The 26885-nt window shown below is 38.5% G+C and overlaps 2 protein-coding genes across 3 annotated transcripts; both read right to left on the bottom strand.

Moving 5' to 3' along the window:
- Window positions 1-19: 19 nt before the first annotated feature.
- On the bottom strand, window positions 20-14153 carry orc3 (origin recognition complex, subunit 3). Of its 2 annotated transcripts, none has more exons than XM_053509732.1 (20): window positions 13920-14153; window positions 12752-12806; window positions 12511-12605; window positions 12269-12413; window positions 12076-12180; window positions 11709-11866; window positions 11446-11576; window positions 10032-10191; window positions 9835-9948; window positions 9584-9717; window positions 9204-9267; window positions 8928-9044; window positions 8764-8843; window positions 4926-5059; window positions 4439-4527; window positions 4254-4351; window positions 1712-1853; window positions 1507-1623; window positions 1310-1389; window positions 20-179 (listed from the first exon to the last, which is right to left on the bottom strand). In XM_053509732.1, exons 1-20 carry the CDS (start codon window positions 13941-13943, stop codon window positions 74-76), a joined length of 2148 nt encoding a protein of 715 aa, XP_053365707.1. In that variant the 5' UTR covers window positions 13944-14153; the 3' UTR covers window positions 20-73. The 2 variants fall into 2 exon arrangements, with proteins under 2 accessions (XP_053365707.1, XP_053365706.1); XM_053509731.1 differs by having other exon boundaries at window positions 12511-12608; window positions 13920-14152.
- Window positions 14154-15117: 964 nt separating this feature from the next.
- Window positions 15118-26559, bottom strand: znf292a (zinc finger protein 292a). Its single transcript, XM_053509750.1, has 8 exons — window positions 26376-26559; window positions 23910-24064; window positions 23748-23826; window positions 23336-23471; window positions 22979-23181; window positions 22588-22724; window positions 22019-22157; window positions 15118-21928 (listed from the first exon to the last, which is right to left on the bottom strand). Exons 1-8 carry the CDS (start codon window positions 26523-26525, stop codon window positions 15542-15544), a joined length of 7386 nt encoding a protein of 2461 aa, XP_053365725.1. The 5' UTR covers window positions 26526-26559; the 3' UTR covers window positions 15118-15541.
- Between the last annotated feature and the right edge of the window lie 326 nt (window positions 26560-26885).

Here is a 26885-nt window from a genome sequence, read left to right as displayed (position 1 = left end):
AAAGAAGAAAGACAACAGATATCAAAAATATTTTTATTCAACTGCAAAATGTTTACAAAAAAAAAAGTCACCATTAACAACCTCCCCAGGTCAGTCGTGCCACATGGTCAGTTTTCTGCTTTGTTGATTTCACAAACCCCAGGAACTCCAGCTCAGATACCGCTTGAATGAAACGAGCACTGTTTAGTTAAGGACAATGCACAAAGTACTACGAATCACAAACTACATTAGAGAGGAACATAAAATGTGTGAGCGACACTTTTTAACAAAGATAATCTGCACTGTGGACATGAAAACGCACACTATCACATGTCATCTTAGTCTGATGGCAAGGGGCTGAACCAAAGTAAGACTGATTAATACATTTGCAAAATTATTTATTAATAATATAAACCATAGTTGTTTGTCTATACAGTAGCTGAGCTTATGGCCTAACTTTTTTTTTTTTGCTTTTTAGTGAAAAAAAAACAGGATACTTTCTACTTTTTGTTAGAAGACGACGGAACAAGTATGGTTTGTTTGAAAGGGTTGCAAGCAAGTCTCTTCTTTTAAAAAAAAAAAAGAAAAAAGGACGACTGAGGTTCACAAAACTGCATGACATTCTGAACAAACCAACAGACTTCTAGAACAATGTCCTCTGGCCAAATGGGAACAAAAGTGAAGATGCCCAGCACCATGTTTTGTGGAAACCAAACAGCATTTCAACAGAAACACTGCATACCCATTGTCAAGCACAGCGGTGGAAGGGGGGGGGTCACAATTTGGTTAGTCACAGAACCTGGGCACCTTGCAGTCATGGAGTTGACCACAAACATCTCTGTATACCAGAGTATTCTAAAGGACGAACGTATGAGGCCATCTGTCCGACAGCAAAAGCTTGGTTTAAATTGGATCAGACAACAGGACAATGATCCGAAGCAAACTGTAAACCTACATCAGAATAGCTAAAAAATGAAAGAATCAAGGTTTTTGGAATGGCCTGGTCAATGCCCAGACCTCAAGAGATCTGTGCAGAAGTGAATATGGTCAAGATGGTGATTTTAATTTCTAAATCACTTGGCTGAGGTTTACTAATTTATTTGGAAAAACACTAAGAACATGCTTATGTTTACTGTAACCACACTGGGACGATTCACACTTTTAACATTTACTTTTTGTACTTAACTACTCCACATTATGTCATTAGTATTTAAAGCCATTGTTAATTCAGATTATTTAAAGATTGTAAATCTTACTTATGACCAAAGCTCATCATCAAACTGGTAATCAAACCTAGTCTTCAAGCAATTAATTTATAATTAAAGGATACTGCTTGAGTTCATCCACTTTGCCATATTCTTCAGAGTCAGGATCCTTACCCTCTGCAGCTGAGGCCACTGTTGCATATGCCTGAAACACAACACATGTTTTTACGTGTTATTCACCATGGAGAGCCTCAATATCCAAAATTGTATACAGTCATTACTCTCCCCACAATATTGTGTGGTCCCTAAGAGATGGGCTTACCTCCAACCAGTCATACAAGTTGATGAGCCTCCCACACTCCAGATGGAGCTTGTAGGCAATGCAGATATCCGGAGCAGCATTGGAAACTGTGCCTGTGTCTGACTTTAGGTTCGCATTCTGCAAAATTTGCAGCAATAATCAATACACATCACTTAAATCTGTGGAGCATTTTAACAGACTTAAAAAAGAAAAAAGGATGAATGACCTGCAGGTAGTAGAAGGGGTGGTTAAGTGCAGTCTGGATGGACGTGCGTGGAGTTGCATTGAGATGACGCCGCAGAATGCCTGAGGACGTGTAGTAGCAAACCTCATGTAGTGGCTGCAACTCTGGTGGTGTAAGGTGGCTCCTAAATTAATAAGAAAAATTAGTCCTGGCCAAAAGTTTTGAGAATGACACTAATATTAGTTTTTAAAAAGTTCGCTGCTAAACTGCTTTTTTGATCTTTATTTCAGTTGTTTCTGTGATGTACTGAAATATAATTACAAGCACTTCATACGTTTCAAAGGCTTTTATCGGCAATTACATGACATTTATGCAAAGAGTCAGTATTTGCCGTGTTGGCCCTTCTTTTTCAAGACCTCTGCAATTCGACTAGGCCAAATCCTGACTGATAGCAACTAGGGATGCACCGAAATTTCGGCCGCCGAAAATTTTCGGGCGAAATAGCATTATCGGTTTCGGCCGAAACGTAAGAAAGCGCCGAAAATAAAAGCCGAAATTGTCGCGACGCCTCTCCCATCCTCCCGTCTCGTTCGCGCTGTCATTACGCATCAAACACGGAGTATGTCGGTGGTTTGGAAGCACTTCAAAGTTTCAGATGAAGACAGCAAAGTTGCAATAATTTTAATTAATTTGTAGTTTTTTTTAATACAAACAAAAAGAAAATATTTTAAACATGTTTTTTAATGAAGCCATTTTCGGTTTCGGTATCGGTTTTCGGCCAAGTGCATCCAAAAATTTCGGTTTCGTTTTCGGCCCAGAATTTTCATTTCGGTGCATCCCTAATAGCAACCCATTCTTTCTAATTCACTTCTTGGAGTTTGTCAGAATTAGTGGGTTTTTCTTTGTCCACCCGCCTCTTGAGGATTGACCACAAGTTCTCAATGGGATTAAGATCTGGGTAGTTTCCAAAATTTCAACGTTTTGGTTTCCGAGCCACTAAGTTATCACTTTTGCCTTATGGCACGGTGCTCCGTCGTGCTGGAAAATGCATTGTTCTTTACCAAACTGTTCTGGATTGTTGGAAGAAGTTGCTGTTGGAGGGTGTTTTGGTACCATTCTTTATTCATGGCTGTGTTTTGGGGCAAAATTGTGAGTGAGCCCACTCCCTTGGATGAGAAGCAACCCCACACATGAATGGTCTCAGGATGCTTTACTGTTGGCATGACACAGGACTGATGGTAGTGCTCACCTTTTCTTCTCCAGACAAGCCTTTTTCCAGATGCCCCAAACAATCAGAAAGAGGCTTCATCTGAGAATATGACTTTGCCCCCGTCCTCAGCAGTCCATTTTTGGAGAGAAGTGGCTTCTTTGCTGCCCTTCTTAACACCAGACCATCTTCCAAAATTCTTCGCCTCACTGTGCGTGCAGATGCGCTCACCCTTGCCTGCGGCCATTCCTGAGCAAGCTCTGCACTGGTGGCACTCCGATCCCGCAGCTGAATCCTCTTTAGAAGATGATCCTGGCACTTGCTGGACTTTCTTGGATGCCCTGAAGCCTTCTTAACAAGAATTGAACTTCTTTCCTTGAAGTTCTTGATGATCTTATAAATTGTTGATTTAGGTGCAATCTTAGTAGCCACAATATCCTTGCCTGTAAAGCCATTTTTATGCAGCGCAATGATGGCTGCACGCGTTTCTTTGCAGGTCACCATGGAAGAACAATGATTTTAAGCATCACCCCCCTTTTAACATGTCAAGTCTGCTATTCTAACCCAATCAGCCTGACATAATGATCTCCAGCCTTGTGCTTATTAACATTCTCACCTGAGTTAACAAGAGGATTACTGAAATGATCTTAGCAGGTACTTTGCAATTCATCTGATCACTCTTCATAACATTCTGGAGTATATGCAAATTGCTATTATAAAAACTTAAGCAGCAACTTTTCCAATTTCCAATATTTATGTAATTCTCAAAACTTTTGGCCACGACGGTATTCTATGTTAGAAAAAGATTCGCAAAAGTACTCGTATATGGCCAGTTGTCCTAGATTGCAGTTTATACATTATATGACCAACTGTATGTGAAGACACCATTACGTGTACCTTCCAGTGTGCGTCATTGTGGCACACTGGTGAGACAACTTCACAGCTGTTTAAAAATGTATCTGTATGCTTTAACATTACAACTTTCATCTTTTGGGTGGGTGTGATCTTTCACATACCTGTAGCCATATGGTGTAAATGCAGGAGAGATGTACTGTGAATTTATAAAGTGGCTGACCTGTATTTCCATATGTTGCAGGAATATTTACTCAAGCAAACAAAAATAGCACCCACTATCACACATATGTCTTGTCATTTAAGGCCCAGACTGTCTTTGCTATTTGATTCTAACAGATCATTATGTAACACTATTATGACAAATCAGATGTACTTTTGCATCACACAGCCTGTTGTGTTATTACCAGGAATTGACATGATCTAATGTTTCTGATCTAACTGTTTCATAGTTTCTACATCAAATGCAGCACAGATTTCTCAATAGACTTGTTTGCCTTTTAGAATTACAACTTGTATACTTGCCTCACAAGGCCATCAATAACTCCTAGAGCCTCGTTTCTCAGCACCTCAAACGGGCTCATTTTCTTTGATCTTCTAGTGCCTTTCATCTCCAAGAGAGTCTAGAAAGAAAACACTGTTAATTACTAAAAATTCACCAAGAATAATTTTGTTCCAGGAATTTCCAAGTAAGATGGAGAAACCCTTACTTTTTGAAGCTGGAAGAGATCAGTCTTCTTTTGGAGATCCTTCCCTGGTGAAGTAACTTCCTCTTCATTAAGATCTTCTACAGACATATCTAAGAGTGTACAATGGGGTTTTATGTAAAGGCAAATCCCAGTGAATTCATATGAAGTTATTGACCACTAAGAATGGGTTAGAGGTTAACTACTCTTTTTCAGTAGCACAAATCCCTAGATTGTATAACACCTATGAGACACACAGAAGTGCAGGAAGTTACAGTCTAAAGACAGTGCTGTAGCCAATACACTTAGCAATCACTCCCTTTACTAGGACTCAGATGCACTGAATATATCTGGATTGTTTTACAATTATTTTCTGTAGATTGATGGGGTAAAGGGGTGTGACGATTTATGTAAAGCAACCCAGAAACTGTACACCTACCAAGTGCACTGGTCTGGTAGTTACATCTGTTACGACAGTAAAAGTGTGTAGCTGCAATATGTTAAAACGTACTGTCCAACTGCTCCAATTTGAAAAAGTAGTCCTCCAGCTGCTGCAACGCACTTCTCATTCTCTTTGTTTTCCCAGATTTAAGAATGTCACCACACTTTTTCAGTGTTGTTACAAGCTCGTCTTTTGCAAGCAACCTAAAAATAGTGTGAAAAGGCAAGAAAGCAATTAAAATATGTTCAGGGTGATTTAATATAATTCACACACTGCCTGGCAAAAAGAAAGAAAGAAAAAATCATGTTTCCAGAACCACTCTTTCACAGTTTGAGTCTCGGGTAAGAAAAAACTAAATCATTGATGTGAGAACCTGGTCATTCTACACAGTCAGGTGACTTCATTTTATTGCCACATAACTTTTGCAGAACTTTGAATTGATCAACTACAGCAACCGCGGATCATAATAGTGCCTCCAGAGGCTCGTACATTGGGCACTATGCATGATGGGTCCATCGCTTAATGTGCTTTTCTTTTTACCCCAACACGCCCATCACCATCCATCTTTTTACCCTAACATCATAGGGGTGGGCAATATAACCAAAATCTCCTATCACAGTAGAAACAATTCCGACCTCAATTACGATATATATCACAATATAAATAGCAATTTGTATCTGAAAATGCATAAATAAAAATTCAAACACAAAGAAACTGTTTTACATAATGTAATTTTAATTGAACTGTGAATTGCTGAGGTTTGCCGCATTTCTTTTACTTTGGCCATATTCGTTTGGATGCTTGGATTTTAGATGATAGAAAAGGTTTGGCGTGTTTCCACCACTTGTTAACAGTGCACCTTGCAAATCATGTTCATCTCATTTGTGTCACACCACAGACAATTCAATTTTTTTGTCACATGTAAGCAAACTTACTGCTGCTGCACTGTCTTCTTCCATTGTCGAAGTGTATGTGAAGCCAAACACATCAAAAGTGGGACGAAACCTTAGCACCTGATTGAACCAAATATCTGCGCGGATACAGCGTGACTATCTGGATAGCGCAGAGATGATCTGGTTTATTTGTGCAGCCCGGTGGATCGCGCAGCGCAGACCAACTTGAGCAGCGCCCTCCGAATCACAAACCTGCGCGACCCACTGTTTTTTATTTAAAAACTATTTATTTAAAATGTCAGGACTGTTTAATATTGTTTCCGCCTTGCCATGCCTGGTTTGTACGTGCGCATCCCAGCGGGGTAAAATGTAATTTGATGGTCGGCGCGGTCTATTTCTACCAGAGTCACGCAGGTTTGTGATTCAAGCAGCGCTGCTCAAGTTGGACCACTTTGAACGATCAACCGGGTCTGGATATTTGGTCTGCCCACGCCGGCTCAATGGGTGCCACAGTTTCGTCCCACTTTATATATGTTTGGCTTCCCATAGAAGTGAATGTGTATTGCATGGTTACGTAACGTGCAACATCACGTGATTTCAACCGCGATTAAGACGATAGACCAAAATCTTTATCGGTTGACAAATTTCGACCGCTTAACCGTGTCTACCGGTATATCGCCCACCCCTACCTAGGAAGGTTAATCTAAACCAGTGGTTCTCAACATTTGAGGGGTGGGCGAATTTTCAAGCCTCACTTGACAATTTTCAAGGCCAAGTTTACCATTTATTGAAATATCAATTGCTAAACCAATAAGATCAAATAACACCAAGTTCAAAACAGATAAAATACACGTGCAATTGTTATAACAGGCTTACTTTGTCACTTATCTAGAGCTTTCTTTCAAAGAAGTCGAGTGGCTTATTAACGTGACTGGGGTGTGTTGTCTCTAAGTGTCTTCCTAATTTGTTGGATCTCATGCTGTCTGTTGCCAGCGGTTTAAGACACAAAAAAAAACACACGGGTCTCTCCTCTGCCCCCATCATCCCCACCATGAATCCAAGCGCAACATACAGTAGGCTTCATCATGTTTTTCTTTCGGCTGGCTTTTTGGTTGATTAGGCTGATAGTACTGAATCGCCTGCTTTTTTGTGGTCCATGTAACAATTGTATCCATTGATGTTATTATGCTCACTACATACAGTACGCTACTGATCCGGTTAGTTTTATATTCGCATATTCGCATGTCCGAATTCAATAGCTGCGTAAATAAACCCGCAAATAGGATACCCACATATATTTCCTTTCTACATTGTCTTCAAGCTACATCCGGCTTAAATTATACATGTTTCAAAGCATAAACTACATTATTCTCTACAGCGCAACGAATGATTTAGGGATCATCGCAAAATGCCGCACACCAACAAAAAGCATAGAACGAAATTGATCTTCCCTTCTGTTCAGCGCCTGAAGGATCAAAAAGCAACTTTTTTGCCACAACGGAAACTAGAAATGCCAGACTAGTACTGCCTGATTAAATATTAATTTTTAACAAAAATACAGAAACATCAGCACACACATTGGAATAAATAAAATAACATATATAATACCGAATGTTTCCTTATATATTGTTCCTCTGCAATTAACATGCCGACGTTAAACCGTTATTGTTGCACTATGGTTCCACTTTTTCTCCTATGTTATTTTAATTTACTTGTATTAATGATCCATTTCTTTGCGTGTGATTGTTTAGTTTCAAGTGCCCGATTTTTAATTGTCAATAAAGAAAAGCATGAATTAGAATAGGTACTTTCCTATTATTTTCCACTAATTCCCTACCGTTTATTGCGCCCCACCTGTCATGTCTGTATTCCCCACTAGTGGGGGGCGTCCCACACTTTAAGAACCACGGATCTAAACTCTTTGAGCCACATGGCCATTTTCCATTGCTGCCATTGACGCGTCACAGATGTACCTCACCGACTGTACCAGTAGGCAGAATAATCATCATCCTTTAAATTATATGTGATCATGTCACATGCATTCCTCAATGAATGTTAGAGTAGGCTGCTTCGTCTGCAATGATAATGGGTACTTTAAGCCAAGCTTAGGGCTACGGGGGCCTGTATGAGGCTGAAGAGTGTTACAGAGAAAGCGCTTGTGACACAACATTGGAAACTACACACTCCATGCTCCGCTCCGCATGTGGACAAAGCTGCGGATAAACTTAATGTACGCGAGTAACCGCTAGCAAGTGATAAGAGAAGTGATCTTTGATAGATAAAAGTTTTACAGATACAAAACTATTACTATATTAACTATATTATTTTATTGTACTGGCCTTCCCAAATAGCATATAGTGTGGATGATGTATGTGCATACCCTCTTAAACCAATGAATTATGCTTTAAACAAAACAATGATTACATTTTACCAGAAAATTAACTAAATGAATGTGTTGCTGAAGAAAATGTAAGAAGTATTTTAAGTAGTGAAATAAAACCTACTTTGGATACATTTGTCATTAATGTCTTGACGGTGTTGGCAAAATTCCACTTATGCTAGATAACTTCTGAAATGTATGTGGAATCCAGTTTTTGCATAATTTGTTAGATGCATATTTAGTGTTTAAAATTTTTTATTTTTACTAATATTTACCCCAAATTTAACATAATTTAGGACTGATGGTGTTAACATTTTATGGCCGTGACCACAGCAGTATCAATATCAAATTTTTAAAATATAAAAAAGTATCAAACTTACAAGAACCTAAGCAGTTAAACAGGTTATAGAACAAACAAAGAACAAAGTGATTCACCTAATATAATTGATCTTAATTAAAATAAGATTGTTTCAGAATTTTATAGAAAAAAACTATGTGCTGGACATGTTTTGTCCTAAGTTCTCAAGACTGACTGATTTTCTGCATGTGTTCCAATTACAAGAGACTGCTTATCCACTTATCTTCTATAACACAAATCTGCACGAGATCACAAACACATGGTATAATCCATTACCTCAGAAGCTGCATTGCAGATTCATATTCACTTGTCTCCCATATATTCTTCTCCAAACAGGATATATGCAGTTCTCGTATCTAAAAAAAAAAAAAAAAAAGGGACCTGTTCAGTAAATTTAAGAGCATTTAGCTGTAGACACTTAATGTTATTCAGGATCTTACTTGTTTTCCCAGAGGATACTTAGGCAGAGATGCTGTCAGTGTGTGCAGACAGCGGAGGACAGGATAGTAATTCTTATGGTATTTCCTAAGATCCTTCAGTAACTTTTGACACACTGCCTAAAAAAATAAAATAAAAAAAAGGACACAAATCATGCTCATGTAATATTTAACTTTATTTAATTCTTGTTTAGTGAATTTATTTAAAGTTAAATTAATCATTTAAAACATACATGTTAATAGATGAATTTACTACAGCATTTATTACGCTTACAGTACCTTTACATGTTCATCACTGGTGAGAAGCTGAACCTGTTCCTGTGCATCTTGTGCCTCTACATATCTAAAGATGAAAGTTCAGAGTCAGATAAAGCACTGTTCAAAAAGTGGTCTGCCTAAACATTTAAGTATAAAAGCTTTCACTGAAGTGGAAAAATAAAGGAAGGACCTTATAATATTACCTCATCTCCTTTAAGAAAGGTAAGAAAAGAGATGGACTTTTTTTGCTTAAAGTGAGAATTTAAGCAACTAAAAAGCATCACATCCCATACATTGTGTTTCACTAACATTTTGTTCAACTTTTTTTCAGAAAATACATCATGAAACAATTAGATATTTTGCACACTTTTGCTTTCCAGTGACTACAGAAAATGTGTCACCTCATGAAAGAGGGTAGCTGACGGATCATCTCCACATCTTGGTGGCGCAACTTCTGTGCATACACCAGAAAGTCCTTTTTCTCACAGCAGAGCACACTGAGGGGCTGTGAGTGGAAGTGCTCCAACAGGGCCAACTATGATTGGAACAGAATAAGCATATTTTCTCGACACAGCATATCAACATACTATGTGTGTACTAGTGGGTCAGAAATCAGAATGCAATCTACATTTTTGTTGTTGCATCGGCTCACCTGAAGGCCTTTAACGAAGTTGCGGACTGAGAAGTCATGATACAGGAAAATGCTAACCAGCACCTGTAAAACCTTCCCACTGAGCTTAAATGGAAACTTTAAGCTCAAAATCAGCTGCAAAGCAAAATAATAATCATCATCATCAAAGTATGAGATAATCAGTAATTATGTAAGAACTAACTGTCAATAACTAATACCTTGTCAATAACTGTTGCAAGGTGCTGGCTACAGGAGAGTGACTGAAAGAGCTCAATGCACAGCAGAGATGAGACGGAGTGTGGCAACACGTGCTGAATAGTGCTGGGAGACGTGGCAATGCCAAAGACAAAGATCAGCGGAAGCACCTGGATGTACCGACTGTTCAAAAACATTTACTCATCAATTATTACAATTATTTGACAAAATGCACCACATCCTTTTCTTATTACATAAATAAGCAAGATGAGCAATAGCGAGATTACTTTTCCGGAATGACATAAATTGCGTTCCAATTATTGTGTAAATGTCACTGGTAAGGGCTGCGACAGGATGTTAAAAATAGAAACATCAAATGAATCTTAAAACAAAGAGAAATGCCACAATGATCTTTCAACGTTATGACAGAAAGCAAAGTATTCTACTCGGTGATAAAAAAAATAAATAAATAAAAGTTACTTTGTGCTTGTAAAGTGCCTTGGAACACTTGGTAGAGAGACAGTTTTTTACTAAAAGCCATGATGACATTTTTAGATCTCTGGGCAACTCATTATTTAGAGCATACCTTATACTTACAGCATTGTGTTGCAATGTTCTATGATCAATACTAAAAGACTACAAAGAAGTTCAACCATATGGACATTATCTTTGATGTCAAAAATTTTATTTAATTGCAGAGCTACAAGAAAACGAGACACTGAAGACATGTAATATAGATTACATATCTATAGATTCATTCGGAGAAAACAAATACCAGCATAATTTCCAACTGTAATATACGACTAACTTCTAAACACAATTTCCAACATCCATGCAAGCTACAAGGAAACGCAAAACAAATATGCACTCAGAATCCAAATATTTTACCTTTTACTGTCTGTAAACTGTTATAGTGGTAACTACAGTAGTGCATGTACAAATTGCAATGTGGATAACTGGTTTGCCTTATGATACACTGCGCATCTTGAAAAATTCTAATCATAAAATAGGTCGTTCTCGTTCTGAATTTCATTTCAAAATGAATCTTATAATTATATTAAATTATAGATTAATTACAATGAAATATTTCAAGCTTTTAGTTCATGAAAATCTAGTATCTCAAAATATTCTAATATTTAATTTGGGAGTTTAAATTAATAACTATTCATACAAAACAAGTCATCAAAATAAAAACAAAAAATTCCCGAATCGAATCTAGAATATGACAGTTTTAGATTTCAATTATGAAAGCAAATTAACTTTTTCATAATATGCAAATTTTTCAAAATACACTGTAATTTAACAACATTGTATATACAAATGGTAGAGAAAAACCCTTCTGGAATATCAAAAGTGCATTAATAGAAAATTGAAATTCTATAACACGAAGTAACAAACAGAACAAGATTTAATAAACGAAAAAAAGAATATATGTACCTGCAGATAAGAATAAAGTCCTGAAGAACACGTGGATTAAAAGCTTCAAAATCTTTAAAAATCACCAAAATTGGTGGGGTCTCCAAGTAGTTGTTTACTGAACTGCAGTTCTTCCCTGGTGACTTCACATTCTATTTAAGCCACAAATACAATGAGCTCATTATGTCTAGCAGCAAAATAACTTACAGCTTTATTTATAGAAACATTAACATTGGTAGACACAGAAACGTCCAGAAATAATTAGACTTGATATGCTTTCGTACCTTTGTGACTGTCTTATACCACTGACAAAGTGCGTTCATGGAGCAGGATACCCTCTTTTGTGGTAAAGTCATATTAGAGTCGTCTTCATCATCATTATCCACTGACACGCCAGCACCCATCAATCTTTCTAATACTCTCTGCATTAAATTCTTCAAAGCTGTGTCAACACAGGACAGTTCATGCATGTAATCATATGGGATGCACTCACTAATCAGCCAATCATGTGACAACAAGGCCATACAGAAAATCATGGAGACATGGGCCAATCTAATAATAATAATAATGTTCCTAATGAAGTGCTTTTAAGTTTTTATAAAATGCCATATGAATGCCACAAAATTGTATTAAATAAAGTAAACAGGACACCTGCACATTCTTTTGCCTCTACAGAAACGGCAAAGGGGGTTACAGTCTCTCGTAAGAGGTCCGATAGGCTCTGAAATGTCATGTCATGATCCGGTACATTCACACCTAACGAAAAGAAATTTTATGGGTTAATTTTTCTTTAACAGACTGTATATTTATATTTGTAACTATGAACTTAAAAATTTGCACATACCAAGTACTAGGGCAGCTGTAGGTATTTCATTGGCTCTCATGAGAGATGCCCAATCATTGGCTCTAGATTGAAAGCTTAAGCTACATTTTTTTATGAATTCTAAAAGGCTATCCAATATTTTCTTATTCAGGTCATCCTGCAAAATCTGTTTAAGAGGGAACAAGGCATTTGATTTAAAAAGTGGTGGCGTTTTTCTGCTTTACTTAATACAATATCTTACTTTAAAATTAAATGTCACAAACCTCAGTGTCTGTTTTAATCTTCTCCCAAAGTCTTTGACAAGTATTGAAGCGTTCTTTGCTGTATACGCAGTCATCATTTCCATCAATAAAGTAGTCTTCTGATCAAAATCATGAAAATAACAAAAACAGTAAACTGCATGACAATAAGGGTGTTGTGGAAATAATGCCACTGAATGGCTGATATACCAAAATAAACACTAACACATTGCAGTTTTTATTTAATTGCTTGCCCTCTACTTACCTGCATCTGCAGTCCTTTTTCTCTTCTTAGAACTTGGCTTAAAAACAAAGCATCCCTAAAAACACAAGAAATAAGTTATCAATGTCAAAGTTTTATTTCTGTGTGACCCCAAAAAGTAATAACTATGACCATGTCCTTTTTGACACTTGATAAAGATTCAGGTACTGATTACCTACTGCTCAATCGCCAAGTGATTAATGAGTAAAACTCAAATATATAACACAGGGCAATATAAAACTTATTTAAGTAAACATAAATCTTGCCTTGGCACGCAAACACAAAAAGCATTAGATATAAATGAACACCAAAGTTGTCATCACAGTGGCTTAGTGGTTAGCTGTCGCCTTGCACATCCATGGTCCGGGCTGATTTGCACCTCGGGTCTGTGTGCATGGAGTTTGCTTGCTGTTAGTGCTTGATGGGTTTCCTCCGCCAGTCCAAAGACATGCAGGTTAGGAGGATCGGCGTCCCCAAATTACCTGTAGCGTTTGAATGAGTGTGTGTATATGTACTGTATGTGCACCCTAAAATGGTTTGGGGCACCAGGGTGTACCCCGCTTTATGCCCCAAGTCTCCTGGGATAGACTCTAGTCTGCAACCCAGTATAGAGGATGAAGCGGTACAGGTGAGTGAGTGAGTGAGTGAATGCCACAGTATTTTAAGTGAAAGTTGACAGTCTAAGCCTCTTCATTGGTAGTAAATTAGTGCAGAAATCAACACAAACAGTTTCACCAGTTCGATTTGAAGACAAGATGATAATTTCCCAAAAACAAACAAACAATATGACAACCTTAAATTATTTTAAACAGCATATGATACTTTTAGAAAGGAAAACGGTTATTAACACAAATGTTTCTTATTTACACAGGAGCTTAAAAGCCCTTAAAGTACCCTGGCAACTCTTGCAACTGGACAACAGGGGTATATGATACAAGTCCAGCTTAATTAATTGAAATAATTGTGTCGGTAATAATAAAGACGGATTGGGATCATTCTGTAGGTGTTATCAGCAGTTACACTCATTTAAGGTGGAAATGCGAGTTAGCTCGTTTATAAAATAAGCTTCGCTACTTTGTAGCCCACAATCTTGTCTGCACCGGTCATAACGATATAAGTGCCGTGAAATTCCCAAACGCACCTATGAAGATACATGTGTTTAAAACTTTACCTTTGATACTGACGAAGTAGCCATGCTTTATCAGTCGGATGTGGATACCGCGACGCCACTTCCTCTTGTTTTTCCCGCGCTTCTGACGTATGCACTATGACACAGAAAGAGCGTAGAGATCATGAAAAGCAAGGAATTCACTAAGGTTTGTGCTAGTCGGTTATATTTCCGGCTACGTGGTGAGCTAAGCTGTCTGAATTTCGGGTGCGTGCGCGTACACGGTTTAGAAGACAACGAAGTCAGATATGTTTGATGGAGTGCTGTGGTGTTATGATCAGCTTTGTCCAGTAGAGGCAGCATGGAGCCATAAAGCGAGACATACAAACCTTGGATTGGCTGTTTGCTTTCCAGGGAATATTCAGCCATTTAATTGGATGTGCGCTTTCGAATGAACAATCAGCTTTTTCATTGGCTGCTTACTTTAGAGGGGCTACTCAGCCTTTTGACTAGTTTCACCCTTTTTTTTTGGGTGGGGGAACAGAGAGAAGGATTTGCAACAATTCATTTACAGTAAACCTCTGTTGTTAGATCAACCATGTTTTGTTTCATAGTACCAAAAAATACATCACATAATATGAGTTCGATTTACTATCTTAAACGAACACTTCATTCTTATTTTGAATGACCTTCAGGCTTTTTGAGAACCGAACATTGTTGTTTTTTTCACAAGCTTACAGACCGACACCTTACAACTCCAGTATTCCCAGTTAGATCCTGAGGTTTGCAGATCATCCCTCTGTCCACATGGGTTTCCTCTTCTTTGTTTTCTGATTACTTCCTACCTCCCAAAAATAAACCTTGTAGATGGATAGGCTACAGTAAATTATAAATGTGTGTGTGTGTAATGGGGTCATCCAGAAGTGCAGCGCTCTTGTTTTAACTGTAGCTGAATGTTTGGCTTTTTGATATTCCTAAAGTGAAGAGTAGGCAATATGGTCGCTCCCTTATAAGAGAAATGATGGCACATGCTTATTATACATGCTTATATGTGTAAATAATAATAATAATAATAATAAAACTGGGGAAATACATCTTTACTGCAAGCAACTACAGCTACCAAAGATAAAAAAAATATATTAAGCTTTAATACTTAGTATTACTAATTGGGCTTGTAGAAAAGAATACCACTGCAATAAACGTTAGCTTTGGTTATGCAGCTCTGAAAGAAATAACAGCTGTCATTTACAGAAAGCATTCAGGTTACTTTTATTGAATATTGTGTGGAAGACATATACATTACTATACACTACAGTGAAGTAAAAAATAAATATATACTTAAAAAAGAAACGGATCCCATAGGGATATATCAAAACTTTTTTTTTCAGCATGTGTGTAAAATATTACATTTAGCAAATGCTAAGCTTTAAAAGAGAACTGACTTCATAAATACAAATATGTTTCTACATAACATTTAAACCCTAATGTACATAATGGTATCTCAAAATGTAAAATTAATATTTTGTATAAGAATCTGTCTTTTCAGTCTTTCCAAATCAAATGAAATGCTCGAAAAACCTCAGACAAACTGTTAGCTGATGTACCTGTCTGCAGCATGTAACATTATCTAATCCTGAGTGCAAAGCTCTGAAAAGAGACAGAGACATCAGTCTCACAGCCAGTCATCAACTGCACAGCCACTTTTTCAGGATGACTGTAGGCCGCATGTCCTGAAGTTGTTTCAGCAAAAGATCAGCACCATTGGAAAAACTTCCATCCATAACAATTTTAACGTTATTGACAGACTCTAGCTTGAGAGGATTTCGAAAATGAACCATATTTTGGTCCCTGCCTTTCTTCAGAAACATAGAGCTTTTATAGATCCTGTTAGCATTTAGATTTTTTTGTTTTCGTTTTAATGGCTTATCAGTCCAATCACTTTCAGTTGATTTCCTCTTGAAAGTATTTGTCGACGGAGGCTCTTCAAATAATTTAAGTATTGATGCCTTAAACCCTAAAGGACTGAAAAGCTTTTGTGCAACTCCACTCTCTGTCTGTTCCTGGTAATGGGCAACAGAGTTGGATGTAGATTCCAAAACTTTTGTGACATCACTGCCATCTGTAGTGGTGTGTCTAAGACTTTGTCTCCGTTCCGGAGCAACTTTTAGTGTCTGTTCTGACTTTCGTGGCCGGCCCCTTTTGCGTTTCAACAGTACTGGGGCGGGTGTAGGGTTCGCCAAAGTCTGTTGCTCAGTTTTAGGAGGAGCTTTGTTTTCATACTCTAGATCCTGGGAAATAACCATAGAGTCCACAGGATCAGCATTTTGCTGAGAATCAGTCATTTGTGTTGGTTCGGCGATTTGCTGAGGATTTTCCTTTTCTGAGGGCTCAGCCTCTGGGGTAGGATCAACTGTTTCCAAAGGCTCCACCTCCTGCTGATCATCAGACCTTTGAACAAGATCAGTATTTTCATCAGAATTAGCCTTTTCACCCTCAGTCGTGTCTGACGAAAATTCATCCACTTTGCTTCCTTCTTTGTTCCTTAATCGTGAGTTTTTCTTACAGAATATAAAATGGCTTCTCTGATTCTCAATGTAGCGTTCTGAGAGACCATGAGTAGTATAATGTGTAACTATATTACGCTCTGTATTTGAGACCGAATCGCAGCCCTTAATCATACATGGGTATTGTAGAGGAAACTGGCCAGTGCACATGGCAGATGCCTCATCCATGGACTTCAAGGAGGGCTTTCCGAAGCTTGTCCAGTGATTACGGGCTTTTTCCTCCTTTTTTTTTGAATTTTTCTTTTTCAGTTTGACCTTGTTACTTGATATATTCTCCTTCCCATCGTTAGGATTTGCGTCAAGCGTTTTCGCAGTTTCAGTTTCTGCCTCACACTTTTTTTGTTTCTGTTTAAGGGTTTCAAAAGTTGCTTGATGTTTTTTCATGAAATGTCGTAAAAGATTTGACTTTGTGGTATAGACCCTGTCACAACCCTCGTATTCACACTTGAAAGTGAGGTCAACACTTTCAAAATCTCCATCCGCAGAAACTCTTATTGCTTTGTGGTCATTTTTAATATGATCAATGTATTTGAGATGACATGTGAAATTTGCAGAGCATTTTGACTGATCACACTGGAATTTCCCGACCTCAATACCAGACAGCAAAGCACTAGCTTTTTCTAGCGTGCATCTGTGAAGCAAAAGATAGTGCTTGAGTAAGCTTGTAACTTTAGAGACAACTTTTGAACATTCTTTCACTTGGCATTTGAATTCATGGACACGAGTAGGACCAGCACCATGATCACCACTGACATTTTCATTCGCTTCGTCTAATAACTCGGACTGATGCATCGCTTTGTAATGCAGAATAAGGTTGTGCTGTATAGAAAAAGCTGCTACACATCCTTCATGGACACACCGATATGGCCTGTACAAACTAACATCATCAGTTGCCTCAAGAGACTCAACTTTGGGAACAATCTTTTTTTGTGGTTTCTCTTTTTTAGGTTTCGTTTTTTTTGGCTTGTCCGTTTGTTCGGTCATGCTTTCTCCCACATGTATAAATGACGAATTGGTAGCTTGCTCCAAAACAGAGTGTTTTTCAAGAGGAATAGAGTTTCCAACTGCTAGTTCTTGTTTAACATCTATAGTTGAACTCTGCACACTTAAGTTATCTTCAATGCGACACGGAACCTGCAGGGGTTTTAAATCCTCTTCTGAGATTATAACTGGGCCTGGATTTTTCTGTAACACAGCTGTAGCTGGACTTTTGGCACTACTTGTTAGGGCAACTTGATGAAGACATTGCTTTTTTCCAGCTGGTTGACTTTTTATATTAGAGCTTGCCGTGCCTAAAGTTACAGTCTGAGGGCTGGCAAGGTTCTTAGGCTCATCTTTTGATGCAGAGTTAGACACTTTAGGTTTTCTGCTCTGTCGGCCAATTTTTAATTTAGATATTTCCTCCCGTGACAAATGATGTACATTTTTATAGTGGATTTTAAGGCCTGTGGTTCTGGTAAATGTCTTCGAGCACATGTGACAAACATATGGTGATAATCTGTCTGGGTTTCTCTTCAGTTCATTTACCTTTTCTTCAGTAAATTCATGTACTCTGACTAAGTGTTTAAATAAGGCTTCCTTTGTCATTGCACCATAGACACAGTTATGTTCAGTACATCTAAATGGTTTAAGAACATTCTTAAGTTCTTGACTTTCTGCTTCACTTTTTGTCTTATTACAGGCCTTGGTTGTTGTTTTAGTGACAGGTGTAAGATTTTGCAAGACAGGTGTTCCAACTTTCAGGGTGTCTTGGTTGACTCCATCAACTAAATCTAGGCGTTGTAATGCCCGCTCAATTTCTAAAATGTTGCCATCTTCAACAGGGGATGTAGAGGATATTTCAGCATTAAGGTTCTTTTCAGTGTCAGTTTCCGGCAAATCAAGAATTTTTAAAGATGGCACACTTGAAGAACCTTCACTCTGATTATGAGGGCCTATAAAAGGACTTTCAGATGCGTCTCCAGATGACAGGTGGCCGTTTTGAAGACTGTAATTTGGGCTATCGATGTCTGTAAAACTGTTACTATTGAGGACTTCTGATTCGGACTGCTGCTGTACAAGTGACTGAGAATCTTGGCCTTGCAGGTCGGTTCTTGGAAGAGGGATCGGAATGCTTGAAATATCTGGATCGTTCAGAAAATCAAGAAATGATGTAGGCAAATCAGCAGTTAGATCAACTTCATCCAACGGTTTGCACTGAGAGCGCTTAGATAAGTGTCCTCCAAGGGACTTGGTGCTGGTGAACTCCCTGTAACACCTGCAGCAAATGACTTTTCCGTCCTTTATTATTGCAGGCCACTTAGTCCTCTTTGATGATCTAATTTTCTTCATTTTTATGCTTTCGCCAGGACTTGTAACACTTTTCTCACCACAAGAAATGTCTTCACTTGTCACTGGGGACATTTCTTGTGCCACTACATCATTATTCTGTTCATTTTTCATTGTTGTAGTACTGGCATTTGAAACAGAAAAACATTCTGGTTCTTTTTTGCAAATTGGCGATACAAAATGGGTTTGAGTTTTACCTTCTGATGAGAACAGCGGATTAGCATCACTGACTGTGTATTCTTTTTCTGGCTTTAACCGAGGTTGTTCTGAAGTGGAACATGTCTCTGCTGGATAAGATGAAAAATATGGGTTGAAATTCTGTTCTGGCACAGAATGCAAATCACTAACATCGGTTGTAGCAACGCTATTATTGTTTTGTCTGATCTGCATATATCCAAGTTCTTCATTTGATGCCATTTGTGACATTTCACATGTCTGATCACTATTAAGAGCATGTAACACCCTTAAGGAGTTCGACACATATTTAGAAGCTTCATTCATCACACTCATGTGTGAATCCATGTTTCCTGTCGATAGTGTGGTCCCGTCATCAGATGAAGTAGGAGCGTAATCCACGTCTCTTTCTGACAGTAGGTCAGTGTTTGATAGGTATAATGGATAAGCCTGCTGTACGCCATCAGGCATGATCATTGTGGGAAAGTTATTCTGCAAAGAGTAATCAGAATTATATCCATCAAATGAAGTTGAAGTCCATGGCTGAGCTATCTGTGGCTGCATGAGCGGAGTCTCAGTTAGTGGAGTTTCATTCTGAGCTCTTCCAAACTGAGGGCAAAATTTGGCACCAGATGATTGTGCGTTTCCAGGAGCAGAAACATGCGGAACAGGATTTGCAGCTGTACCATCCGCCTGAAGCTTCACCTGCTGGACGTCTGGAAACTGGCCAGGACCTGCTTTTGTAGAAGGCTTTATCCGCTTTTTGGAAGTCTGACAATTTGCATGTTTAGGGTCAGATTTCTTTGCAGCAATTTCTGCAATCCTCTTGTACTTCCTTGAAAGCTTCCACTCCTCAAAAGCTTCGATATGCACGTTTTTAACATGCCTTGACAAACTTTTTGACGTGCTATATTTTCGCGTGCACATCTCAAACGGACAGACGTGAATGAGGTTTCCTTCTGCGTTTTCCAGTTTATTTTGTGACCATTGCTGTTCATATGCATCTGTTGCTGTTCCATTGTGTAAATCGAATGTCTCTTGATCCGGTGCATACTGTTTACAAGTGAAGCAAAACAGCTTCGAATCTTTCAAAACGGACTGATTCATATCTTCAGAACTCTTAAGAGCATGCAAGAAAACAGAATCATCATATTCGATTGGAATAGGCATCACTTTCACATAGCATGATCGAAGAGTAATCTGGTTTTCAGAATCATCACCAGACTGCGTCACACAATCTGTGTTTGGAGTCGTAGATGCCTCATTAGTCTGAGCAACAGAAGGGTCCCTAGCTGGTGACTGGTCATGTGTGACTGATGATTCACTTGTGTAACATAAAGAGCGATCAGCCTCTTCTACAGAGCCATGAGTGCAGATGAACACGCTCTCAGAGCGTTTCATGTTCTGTAGATTAGAATCTTGTGGAACATCAATGACTTGGTTTGTTGTCTGCTCTATGTTCAAAGAATTTGGGGTCTCTGTCTCAGTTTGAAGGCTTACGCCATCGACTTCGGTGCCCTCGGGACCCATGTGCTCTTTTTGATGTAGATTCAGTTGGGACAGAGAGAAGAAGATCTTGCCACAATTGTCATTTTTGCAGATGAACGTGATGTAGTGCTGTGCTTCATGATCATAGAGTAAATAAGCTTCACTGAATACTCTCCCACAGTTTGGAAACATACACTGCGCCTGGAATTCTGAATGCACCTTTCTGTGCATGAGAAGTTCAGCATGCGAGTTAAAGCTGCATTTGCATCCCAGCTGAATGCAGAAATACGGCTTCTCGCCACAATGCATCTGCAAGTGATCATTTAAGTGAGTCATGTTAACGAACTGTCGGCGGCAATACTGGCAAATTGCTTTCTGGCTTTGTACTTCAAGAAAATGTGTAGCCTCTTCTTCATTTTTGTGAGCCTTAACGTGTGCGACCAAATTTCTGAAGTACTTGAATACTTTCTGACAGCTTGTAACAGGACAAGAACAATCTTCAGTGTTTTCAATATCACGTACAGGGTTCCCTCGCTTTGGAGAGGATATTTTAGGTTTAGCGTTTCCAGCAGTGCTAGAATTAGTGTTTGAAGTTCCTACAACGGTAGGGCACACATTCTGACCAACATTCTGACCAACATTCTGACCAACATTCTGACCAACATTTACAGCCAATTTGCTGCAGACTTCTTTCCTATCAGTCAACGAGGGTTTGTCAGAACTCGATTTTTTGTCTTTTGTATTCATAGCAGCAAGCCGTTCTTTGCACGACTGTTTCACATGTGATGCTACATGAGGCTCAAGAATTGCTCTCGTCTCAAATGTCTTAGTACATATCGGACAACGGAAAATACCATCTTGGACATGCTTCAATGCATGCTTCACTATCCTGTGCCCAAGGAACTCCTTATCGCACAATACACAATACTGCATATAAGCTTGCCAGTTGCGAAATCTTGCGGACACAAAACCCTTTTCTCTTAACTTTTTCATTTCCCTTTTTTTCTTTCTCTCAGCTTCAATGGCAATACTATCATTTGTTGGACTAAAAGTAAAATCCAGATGTTTGAAATCATTCTCATGAACACCTAGCAGCATTTCATTTTCCTCACTGTCATTTAACTTGTCGATGGAGGACACAATAGATGCCTCCTCTCCCATCAGAGCAAGGCAATGACGCTTTAGAGTTTTCCAGTCCCAAAACTCGGGGTCAAAAGGCCACTGTGTCTTCAAGGCCAATAACAAATCACAGCGTAGTGAATTTGGAATTGGGAGACTTTCCTCCTCAATTTTCTGGTCAGGTTCATTAAAGAGTGTTTCAACCGCATAGTAGGAATCCACAGTGGGCTTAACAAGAAACTCAGTTAACTGGCATGCTCGCTTTACTTCCAAGTCTAAGGGCAACAGGCAGGAAATAGTTTTGCAGATGGTTGTGTTGCAGTCTTCATTGTCACTCACTCCTATTTTCAGAGCTTGAATGCACATTTCGATGCACACTGGAAGTCCTTCATTCTGAACCTTGAAAAGAAACAAGTGTATAATATGCTGAATTGTGATATTATATTCAAGCGATTGTTTTTAGTCCATTCATTGAAATGAAGTCTTTACCTCTGCTTGGATAACTTTGATGAGAAGAAGAATATGGTAAACACTGCCAGATAGTTGTGCTAACAGTCTGCATTGATCCAAAAAGGCCTGTACTGATTCAAGGCGTATCAACAGCTTACTCCAAAACAGTGTAAGTTCCCTGCAAGTTAAATTAAAACCATTGATCTCAAGTTGTCTTCTTAAAATATAGGCAAATAAAATGATTAAAGAAATATTAAAAAATGCATGTTAGTCACAACAGATCACAAGTTTCTGAAGAGCCACAAGCAAAATATATACTGTATATACAGCCAATGCAATGTTTTTTTTCTCTTTCACAAATAAAAGGAAGTACATGTGATTTGGGATACAGAAACTAAGCTCGTGTAAAATTTGGGTTTGAATATTATACATAAAAAATATAAATAGTTTTGAATGATTCAACTTAATCATAAGAAACAACTTTATACTACTAATAATAAGGTGTTGGAATAAGGAGCACCCATAAATAAACTTCACACAGAGAATGGTTGCATAAAACATGCCACCCACAGGCACAATACATTTATTAAATCTTGAAAGGATCATACCAGGCACAATACACATCCCCTTGGAGAAGCTGGCGCTTGAAGAAAGCAGTGCAAAGGCTTAGGGCACCTTTTTCATTTTCCTCAGATTCTAAGTTACAAATCATATCCAAAGCATCTTTGCAATCAATCTCCTTTATCTGAAAAAGATAGGTGAAAATATTACTTGGACATGTTGGAAAACAACTGCACTTTGAAAATGCTGAATTGTGATAATGTGTGATATCTACAAAAACTTTACATTTATATGAATAAATATTTGACTGTGTGTTCTTTCATGAAGTTATACAAAGACACATTAAATCAATATAAAGCCCAAAAAGAAATCTCAATTGTTTCAGAACAGTTTGGAATAAGAACTAAGTTTTCCATACTAGACATTAGAAAAACTAACCTCTTGCATGAGATCTTCTTGTGACATTGTCTCACACAGACACACAAGGTAAATCTGCCTAAAATTCTTCTTTACACCAAATACAGGAAACTCTGCACATGTTTTTGCAAGCACTGCCGCTTTTTCCACACATTTCTGTTTGATAAGGTGCTTTATACGCATATCAAGAAGTGTAGGTCCTTCCCGAGCTAGGAACTCATGCACTGTGAACAAACAAATTACAAAGTACAAAATAATCAGATGAACTTATATAAATAAACCTTGAACTTTTGATAGAACCACCCGCTCTTACAACTGATCCACAAATTCAGTACAACAATTAAACATGCAAGTACAACAAATGCCACAAGGTGTTACCTTTTTCAACATCAGGCATGTTATTTGACAGAATGTGACACAGAGTGCTGTTGGTCCAAACCCCACTTTCATTAGCCAGAGCCATCAGTGTACTAAGCTGCAAATTCCCACTGTCCTGAAGAATACCATGTGCCACCTGTGAGAATCATGAGAAAATTTACATCCTTTAGTAAATGGAAATTCTGTTTTCTATTACTGCCACAAATTCTACAAAACTCTATTAAAGCACAGCTGAATTTATATAATTATCCACTGCATATGTTTATAGTTACTTCATAATTTCTTTATTCACATTACAATTAAACCTAAAGGCACTGCCCCTTCTCGCATTGTCTTCTAGACACAGTTTGCCTCAGCTAGACCGCTTCTCCAAATAGAACATATCAAGTCCAACAAATAAATATTGTCTAACCTTGACAGAAGACTGAAATTCTTCCCACAGGGTGCATGGTACGTTCTCCGAGAATGAGAGCAGAAAATCCAGACAACTCCTAAAATACAATGAAAATTCAATTTAAATTTGTGAATTTATGCACAACAATACACCCATCATGTTCAGGTTACTTGTACTCACAAAGCTAACTTCTCAAGGACAACCGTGACATGTTCACATTCAGAGTAAAGAAAGGGGGTGGCCTCGGCAAAGCACAGTATAGCCACTGTGTACATCTCCAGCAACGGCAACGGATCCTCCTCTGACTTCCACTGGCCTCCATGTTCCACAAGTATCTGATAGAAGAAGAGAAAAATGGTACTGTATTGTAGCATTGCAAAAACAAGAGTTCCCAGTTAAAATCTTCCACCTCTAAATCTGGTATTTGATCATGTTGCTGGAAAGATTGCAATTTGTATAATATTTTCTATTCATGCGTCACACAAACCAAAATTGCAAATAATATTCTAAATGTTATCCTCAGTCATTATCTTAGCTCAAAGCCATTGTGCTGAAGTACAGAGGCAAAAAATAAATAAAAAATGGGTCACTGACCAAACACTAGAAGACCACATTGTCACACATTTTGATGACAAAGCCTAAAATAAAGGTAAAGCGTTACTTCCTTATACACTGACGGGGTACCGTTAGGGTGTCATTATAAAAAAGGTGACATTACAAAAATGGTATTTTTAGCTGTGCATGTCCTTTAAAGGTTACAATTATTTTTAAAGCAGAGGTTTTTATCTTTTTTATAGTATTTTTCCATTGCACTACTGAAGCTGGATTGTTTTCCATTCAATTGTAATTACAGCATTATTTGTCTTTTAAGTCTGTTCTGTTTGAAAAGTGATGCAAGCAACAGTCACACTAGCAACTGCTTTAAATGTTACAAGGAAACAAAATGTCAATGTTCGTGTAAAAAAAATACATATTTTCATTGCATTTTATGCAAATTAAAAAAGGGTTTAAAAAAATCAGTTACATAGTTAATACTCAGCTTTCAAAATGGTTGGCTATGATTTGTGAGAAAAAAAAAGAAAAAAATATATATTTGTCTTTCATACCTTACTGAAAAGTACCATGTTATCTTCTCTGCTCGATTGCAAACAGAGTCCTACTAACTCAGAGCTTTACTTACAAAAAGTTTCAAGGAAAGTGAAAAGTGAAACTGATCTGGGATTTCCGACAGGGCAAAACTGAAGCCCGGCTTTATTTTCAAACAAGAAACGTTATCTTAACCTCGCAGGATCACCTATATCCCAGTACATTTACAAGCCATTTAGCCTGGTACATTACAGTTTTACTCTGAAATAAAGCCAGATAACTAATGTTTGTGAAAATCCATACATTGGACAATAGGCACAAATGTTACATACTTAATGTTTAGGCAGAAAAACAGAACACAACAAAAAGAGACAAAACAAATCAAAAGCATTCCACTAATATTGTCATGAAAATAACAAATTATGATCATCGGCAAAAAGAGATGGGAAAACACAGGGGACGTCTAAGCTGGAACAATTTATTCAATAATTAATTAGTTTATTTAATTATATATTTTTTTCCAGGGCTGGGGTGGGGCACTTGGGTTATACAGGGTTGTCAAATTATCATGCCATTGATTTTTCATAGTGTCCAAGCTTGCATGTTAAATAGATTCTCATAATATCCTTTGTGCACTTACTCATAAATGCCTGTATGTATGTATTTATTTATTTATTTGCTTGCTTGCTTTTAACACTAGTCCCTTGCCTCCATATTGCCCAGCCCCAATTCTCTGACCAGCTCGACCCAATTCTAATAAAAAAAATTGTCTTCACCACTGCAACTCAGCACTGATCAGCTAGTTAGCTACTGCCATCTTAATTTTAACCATCTGCTCGTTGCATCCCTTAACAAACACAGCATTCCTGTTTATTAATGCACAATTACGCCTAGGGAAATATCTTTCTCAAAACGATGGAAAAAAATGCAGAGAGGGAAAAAAAACCAACGTTTTGCATTAATTTCATGCACGGGATCTTGTGGCAGCTGCTGAAACTGCAGAAGTAGCATTTATGAACTGATTTCAGTATTTGACTGTAAATTATGTTTAATGGTATCACAAATAACATCGAAGCGTTTTGAAACTGGGATCGCAGCACATGTGCTTGTGTGGATGACCGTGTTTTAGGTCGAGACCCTCCCTTATTAGCAATGCAATTAAGCGTTAAGGTGCCACAAAAAGCTAGCCAGCTAGCCACTTTAGCCGAGCAGCTATCACGGGAGGAGGGGGGAGGAGGAGAAGGAGGGGGGGCTTGGCAGACTACAACATACCTGCTACTTTTGCAGCAGAAATACAGCTATGTGAAAGCCTGTACCGCTAATAAACCAACTGCATTGTGTAAATGTGTCGTTTTCGATATTTAATTTAGGCAGCACGCTGCGGTGTGTGTTCAGCCGCCTGGGCTTTTTTTCCTAGCCGGTCAACGGACCGATAGTCTGCAGGACAGCGCTAACGGAATTAGCCATCCAAGCTAACCCGTTTCTCCGCGATGATGGAGACATGCAACTCCACCAATCTGCCTCAAACCGAGCTGGCAAAAACCAATGGAAAACCCAAACCTGGCAAAATCCGTGGCAGAAGCTAGCGGAGGCGTCTAACGCCGAGTCTGCGCTGTCTCGTAACACCGCGGTTAAGTCCTGGAAGCGTTTTCTCAGGGCCACGGTTTCTTCTCTTCTGTTGTATTCTTTCTCAGCCTCCTCCTCCGCCATCTTCACAACAATCACAGCTGCGCGCACCCGCTAGGGCCTGCTCTCGCGGCCCGTACCGAGCGCGCACGCGCGCGCACTGCGTGCTCGACGCCTTTCTTTACGTGAACGCGTGTATAAGCAATACACGCGTTCACGTACAGAAAGGCGTCGAGGTATGCATCTGTAGCAGGCAGGATAGTGTGGAAGACTTTACAGGCGCCATGGACCTGTGGAAATTCTTTTGTGAAATGTGGCCATGTTTTGCGAAAATGTTATGTTTTCTGTCATGTGTGGTATAAAGTGTAAACAAATTTATGCAGCATGCAAAGGTTTTAACTTGACCTGAGAAAAAGAACTGTTTTGTCATGTACAGTCAAAGTT

This window comes from Clarias gariepinus, chromosome 13 (assembly GCF_024256425.1).
Source record: "Clarias gariepinus isolate MV-2021 ecotype Netherlands chromosome 13, CGAR_prim_01v2, whole genome shotgun sequence".
Classification (NCBI taxonomy): Eukaryota; Metazoa; Chordata; class Actinopteri; order Siluriformes; family Clariidae; genus Clarias; species Clarias gariepinus.
The sequence above is the reverse complement of the archived record's forward strand: the minus strand, read 5'-3'. Positions and strand labels throughout refer to the sequence as shown.

What these genes read in the sequence shown, in the direction of transcription:
- orc3 (XM_053509731.1), bottom strand. Translation starts at nt 13,943, where the DNA reads ATGGCTACTTCGTCAGTATCAAAG. An exon ending in TACAGCTGCCCTAGTACTTG is followed by an intron (nt 12,181 to 12,268) that starts GTATGTGCAAAT and finishes TCTTTTCGTTAG; the next exon opens with GTGTGAATGTACCGGATCAT. An exon ending in ACTTGTATGACTGGTTGGAG is followed by an intron (nt 1,390 to 1,506) that starts GTAAGCCCATCT and finishes GTTGTGTTTCAG; the next exon opens with GCATATGCAACAGTGGCCTC.
- znf292a (XM_053509750.1), bottom strand. Translation starts at nt 26,525, where the DNA reads ATGGCGGAGGAGGAGGCTGAGAAAGAATACAACAGAAGAGAAGAAACC. An exon ending in AAGAAGATCTCATGCAAGAG is followed by an intron (nt 22,725 to 22,978) that starts GTTAGTTTTTCT and finishes TATCTTTTTCAG; the next exon opens with ATAAAGGAGATTGATTGCAA. An exon ending in TCAAAGTTATCCAAGCAGAG is followed by an intron (nt 21,929 to 22,018) that starts GTAAAGACTTCA and finishes TTTCTTTTCAAG; the next exon opens with GTTCAGAATGAAGGACTTCC.